At 53.0% G+C, this 6332-nt stretch overlaps 1 protein-coding gene across 1 annotated transcript in view; it reads left to right on the top strand.

Moving 5' to 3' along the window:
• Positions 1–3746: 3746 nt before the first annotated feature.
• Positions 3747–6332, top strand: part of RELB (RELB proto-oncogene, NF-kB subunit) — a 28578-nt gene continuing 25992 nt past the window's right edge. The window contains exons 1-2 of the mRNA XM_020898231.2: positions 3747–4053; positions 5060–5107. Of these exons, the coding sequence (XP_020753890.2) occupies positions 3747–4053; positions 5060–5107 (355 nt within the window). The remainder of the gene's footprint in view (positions 4054–5059; positions 5108–6332) is intronic.

Genomic DNA, 6332 nt, shown 5'->3' with positions numbered 1-6332 from the left:
CCAGAGTCTTATGTGGTGTGCCTGCCTTCCCGACAGACTGGGTACTGGTTCACCCACTTTGTAGATGAGGAGACTGAGGCTCCCGGCTGTCCCTGCACATCCCAGGAGTTGGCACCCCACGTTCCCAGGTTTCCTTTTTGCGTGGGTGTTCTCATCAGTATTTCTAGGAGAGGAGCCCTGGGGCTGAGAACCTCTACCACGGTACCCGCAGAGCCAGGCAAGGCATCCAGGAGGTCCCAGGAGGTGTGTACAGAGCCCCACCTGTGTACACAGGCACGTGCGCACACGCTGCAGGTTCCACCCCTCAGGCCGCTGCTCCACTCCCTCCACTGCTGTGCGTCAGTCCCCACACCCACTTCCCTGGGAAAAAGCCCCACATCCTCATCGCACAGCCTTTGGCAAGACCCATCAGTATACCCCACAATTGCTTGGGGTTCTCACTGCTTCCACTGAGGCCACCTGGTCCAGGCTCCTCATTACCCTGGGGTCCCCACTCAGCCTCCTCCCTGGCCTCCTACCCTTCCCCTCATCTGTTCACTCTTCATCCAGCAGCCAGAACTTTTCTTGTTTCTTTTTTTGTTACCCTGCATGGCTGGATCAAACCATGGATCAAACCCATGCTCCCTGCAGTGGGAGCGTGGAGTCTTCACCACTGGACCACCAGGAAAGTCCCGAACAGACAGAGCTTTGTGAAGCACAAACCTGACACTACTCATTCGTTCAGAACCTACCATGACTCCCCAGTACCCCTGGGAGAAGAGCCCAGGCTGCTAACAGTGCTGAATACTTGTGGGGAGGGGGCTTCTTAACCCTTACAGCTTCATCTCCCTTGCTCTAACTAGCTGTGACCTCTTACTCTCTGGCACTCTTCCCTTACCTGAGACATGCTTCCAGGCACACAGCACTTCATCTTACCCTATGCATCCTCCAGGTTGTAGCTCCACAGCTCCTCCTCCAGGAAGCCCTTCCTGATCACCTCTTCTGAGACAGCCCCCACCACCACCACCAGCTCCCTGGTCCCACATCCCAGCCCTGGCCACTAAGGGTCATCACTGCCTGGGGACAGGTAGTGTCCACTACCTGGACTGAGCCCTGTGAGGACAGTCTCAGAGCTGCCTTGGCCATTGCTGTGTCCATGGCACAGAGGAGTCACTCTGAATGTTTGCCCAATCCTAACTCTCACCGGCACACATCCAGAAGTAAAGACCTAGATGGGACCTGTTTTAAGACACCAGTGGAGAGACTAATAAACAGTCGGTCAACAAATGTTCCCTGAGCCCTTCCCCTGGACAATGCTCTGAGCTGGGGGGAGTTCTGTGCACACAACAGGGGTCAAGACAACCCCAGGCCTGCCCTCATGGGGCTCAGAGCCCTGAGCTGAGGATTTCCGACATGTCCTTTCAGTCATTAACCCAACAAAGCATTGTGAACGCTGACATTTCATGGGGCAGAAGGGAAGCAGGTGGACTAACTGGTCCTACACAGAGGAGCCACTATTCAACACTTATCATGAGGCAAGTTCTAGTCTAAGTGCTGTATGTGGTTCTCTTCATTAAATTTCAGTACCCAATGGCCCCGTCACCTTACAGACCACGGCTCTTGCATCATCTCCACTGCTTCCCCAGCAATCCCTCGTGTCCTTGCTATTCTCTGAACATGCCATGCGTGTTCCCACCTCAGGGCCTTTGCATTTGCCATTCCTTGTGCCTTGAACACTCACCTAGACATCCACATGGATCCTTCACCATTTCAGGTATCTGATCAGATGTCATCTCAGACCCTTCCTGAACTTCCAAACCCAAATGTTATCCTCATACTCAATCCTTGTATCCTGCTTTAATCTTCTGTAATACTGCCATCACCATCAGACATGTATTTGCTTACCTCTTTTCCAGCTGTCTCTCCCCCGGCTTGGATTTCAGTGCCATGATGGCAGGGGCTTTTTAAAACTATTGTGTTGCTTGCTGTGTCCCCAGCTTTTGGAAGAGTGCCTGGTACTATTACCCTGTGTGCCATAACTCTTATTAGTCATAGTTCACAAGAGATGAGAAAACTGAAAACTCAGAGAAGTTAATTTGTCCAAAGTCTGACAAAGTAATGTGACACAAAGTGCTAGAACAGCACTTAGCACATGGTAGAGCTCTATACAAGTGTCAACTATTGTTAGTATTTAATTCTCACACCCATCATATTATTAGACCCATTTTACAGAAGGGGAACTGAGGCTCAGAGAGATGAAGTCAGTTTCCTAAGATCTCCTAGGAAGTGGGAGACCTAGGATTGGAACTTGGGCAGCCTGATTCTGAACCTTCAAATCACAGCCTTTCTAGCAATGCCCTTGTCATATGCAGACTACAGCCTGCAGGCCCAAAATAGCATTTTCCAATTTTTCTGTAATTTTGACATGTTTTAAGTGGTTGGAGAAAAATCTCAATAATACGTTTCACATGAAAGTTAAAATTCAAATTGTAGTGGCTATAATATAATATTTTATTGGAGCATAGTCATGTTCATTGTTTCTGTGTGGTCTTCGGCGGCTTTTGTGCTATGGCAGAGTGGAGTTTTGAGACGCCTGACCCTCAGCCTAAAGCAGAACAAATTTGCTATCCAGCCCATTGCAGAAAATGTCTGCTCCCTATTTGGCTTTATAGCAGTACTCCAACTTAAGCTGACTTCATATCACCAGAAGGCTTAAGGCCACACCTTGAGAACTACAGTGGACTCTCCTGCCTCCCATGAGCAGTTCAGGGCTGGCTTGGGTGCCCTGGTATCCAGTGCAGGCTCTGGCACACAGCAGGTGCTCAATAAGTGTATGTCGACTGAATCAGTGAGTCCATGTGGGCCATGAAGAGAAGAGGTGGAACACTCAAAATTTTCACAAGCAGACACAGGATGTCAAACCTGGGCTCTGTGACCTGAGGGTGCTTGGTGTCCAAGCTGTGACCTAATGAATAGGCTTAAGACATATGATCTAACCAACTGGCTGCCCCTCTTTGAGCCTCAATCTCCTCTTCTCTGCATTAGTCCCAATTATATCACCTTTCTCTGATGCTGGTGCAAGGTGTGAGGCATTGGTGAGGCTCCCAGGTAAGCCCAGGGATCAGGCACTCAACTCATGTACCCTGGGGTCTGTGCTGTTATCGTTCCAAGACAGTTATTGAGCCTTTGAGCTGAAAGTGTTGTGGGCTGTTAGAAAACCTAAAGGGAGCTGTGGGGAGGAATGAAACATCCATCCATTCATTCAGTAAACATTTATTGGGCACCTACTGTTTTTTTCAGGTGCTGTTCTAGGTGTTGGGGATATAGCAAGGAAGAAAATAGACAAATCCTAGAGTTGACACCTTAGCTTTAAATGTTTAAGTATCTTCAACAATTGACTCAGTTGAAGGAACTGAGGTGTAGAGAGACCATGGAAGTTTCGAAAAGATTATCATCAGGGCAGCGATAGAGCCCTGGTAAACCTCCTGATCCCGAAGCTTCCCTTCCTTCCAGCCACAGAAACAGGTCAAGGCCCTTTGGCAGACTTGGGGAGGCAGGTCTCAGTTTCCTAATTTGCTACATGGGTAGGTTAGGTAGTTGCTCGAAGCGGACTCAGCGGTCTCGGCTTGGGTAATGGGCATCGTCGCTGGTCGGGCCCCTTCGGTGCGCCCAGCCTCCTCTTCCCGGCCGGCCCCGCCCCCGAAGCCACGTGACGCGTGGGGGTTTTCCCGTTCCCCTGGCGTGACGTAACGACGGGGTGCGGGCCAATGAACGCGCAGGCCGGCGGCGCCGGGGAATTCCGCCGCCCCGCCCCCGCCCGCCGCCCGCCCGGCCCGGCCCGGCGCCCCCCGCAGCCCCGGGCGCCGCGCGTCCAGCCCGGCTTGAGGCCCCAGCCCCTGCGCCGCTCTCCCGACCCGCGATCGTCCGCCAGACCGTGCCACCTGGCCGCTCTGCCCGCCCGCGTGTGTGTGTTTTGGTCTGGGCTGGCCTCCGGGCCGTCAGTCCCCACTGGTTGGGCCATGCCGAGTCGCCGCGTCGCCAGATCGTCCGCTGCGCCGGAGCTCGGGCCCTTGGGTAAGCGGGGTCAGGGATCAGGAGAGGAGTCTGGGGCGGGACTGGAGACGCGGGAGTTCTGGGGGTCCCGGAGTAGTCTGGGAGTTCCTACAGGAGTCCAGGGGTTTTGCGGGGAGAGTGTGAGGGTTCTGGGGACACTATATCAAAGGGAAGGAAGGAGGCAGAGGATGGTGACCGGGTCCGGTTCAAGGTAAGAGAGAGGCGTCCCACTATAGAGTGAGAAGGGGGCGGGGCCTGACCCTGAGGCAAAGAAGGGGGCGGGACCCGACGACAGAGGGGAGGGGCGGGGCCTGACGGAGAAGGAGGAGCGGAAGCCGTTCCTGAGGGATTGGGCGTGGCCAGACGCAGACAGGGAGTAAAGGGAGGGGCCTGGCTCCCAGAAGGGGGCGGGGTCTAAGATTAGTGCGATAAGGGGGCGGGGCCTAACGCAAAGAAGGAAGCAAGCTCTCGCCTACTCAGAGTAAAAGGCGGGGCTTACGGTGATAAGGGGGCGGGGACAGACTCGGAAAGGGAGAAGGGGCGGGGCCTGACTCTGGCGGAGAGAGAAGGGGGAGGGCCTGTTCTGAAAAAAAAAGAGGGTGGGGTCTTACTCAGAGAAGAAAGAGGAGGTGGGGCTTGTCTCAGGAGAGAAGTGGCAGGGTCTGAGAGGGAGAAGAGGACTGGCTTGACACTGGAAAAGTGAAGGGTAGGGTCTGGCCCTGAAATAAGGGAGGGGGTGGGGGCTTTTCTAACTGAGGTTGATAAGAGTTCCTTCAGGCCCTTCTCAGCCTTCTTAACGGAGAGAAGGAGCAGGGACTGAGTGTGACGAGGAGTGGGGTGACAGAGAGAAAGTAGAGAACCTTTCCACGAGTTAAGGAAGTAAGTAAGGCCAGACCAGGCAAGCTAAGGGTGAGGGGCCTGACCCAAAGAGGCGGTGCCAGGAGAGGAACGGGGTGGGGCTTGGAAGATTCTCTGGTTTTCCCGCCGCATCTTCATCACCTCCTGAAACATGCCTCCTTCCCTGCAGGGTCCGCTGACCTCTCCTCGCTCTCTCTCGCCGTTTCCAGGACCACGGGTGAGCAGCCCTCCACAGTTGCTGCCCGTCTGCACGCTCAGGACGGGCAGGGGGAATCCTATGGAGGTGGCCTTGTGCATGCCTCTATCTGGGGTGGCGGGGGGGATTGCAGAGGTCCACCTCAGCTTTCCTCAGCCTGTATCCCTCCCTGCCCGTTGAGATGGGGGTCCCCAGATGCCCCTACCTCCCAGGTGATAAGGAGCTGGGCAAGTACAACTAACCACCTACTCGCTTTCTAAGAGGAGTCCTCTTTAGAGATTCACTATCATAGTGCAGAGGGCAATAATTATATGCTGGTGCCACCACCCCTTCACTGTGTGAATGTCTGCAAATCATTTCCCCTTTCTGGGCCTCAGTTTTTCTCATCTGAAGAATGGGCATAATATCAATGCCTCCCTTTTGGAGGGACCAAGATGAGTCAATGAGTTGATACAGCTAAACAGTTCAGTATTAAAACAATGACAGTATCAGAGCAATATCTGGCACACATTTAAGGATCACCCAGAGAGCTGTTAAAAACAAATCTTTGGGCTCCACCTCCAGAATTTCTGATTCAGTGGGTCCAGGATGAGCTCTGGAAATGTGCATTTCTAGCAAGTTCTCAAGAGATGCTGAGAACCACTAGTCTATAATGCCCTTCATTCAGTGCCATCCAAAATTCATGGGACTTCCCTGGTGGTATAGTGGTTGAGACTCCATGGTTCCACTGCAGGGGGCGTGGGTTTGATCCCTGGTTGAGCAGTTAAGATCCCACGTGTCATGCAGCAAAAAAAAAAAAAACAAATACAAACCACACACACACACCATATACAGCGCTGATCAAGGAAATACAGAACCATGGCCAAAGGATGACATCCTTTCTCATAAATGTGCTGGAATTTGCAGGTCAGGGGTTGAATTCTGCCGCCGTGAAAACTCGGAGGCCCCCGAGGGCTGGGTCTGAACCTCTCTCTGGAGGTGGAATCTTGGGATGGACCCCAGAAGTGCTGGCATGGCTGTGGAGGAGGGCCTGTGGGTTCTCTAACAGATCTCTGAGTGAGAGATTCTGAAAGGTGGGAGCTGCACTGGAAACAGGTCCTGCCAAGCACTGCGTCTGGGCAGGAACAAGGCTGAGATTTTTCTGACCCAAGACCTAGATCTTTGGTTTCAATTAAGAGTAATTTTTGCCATAATCCATTCAATAAATATTTATTGAGTGCCTATTCCTTACCTGGCCCTGTGCTGG

This window comes from Odocoileus virginianus, chromosome 20 (genome assembly GCF_023699985.2).
Source record: "Odocoileus virginianus isolate 20LAN1187 ecotype Illinois chromosome 20, Ovbor_1.2, whole genome shotgun sequence".
NCBI lineage: Eukaryota > Metazoa > Chordata > Mammalia > Artiodactyla > Cervidae > Odocoileus > Odocoileus virginianus.
Note: the sequence above shows the minus strand (reverse complement) of the source record. Positions and strands in the feature narration are given on the sequence as shown.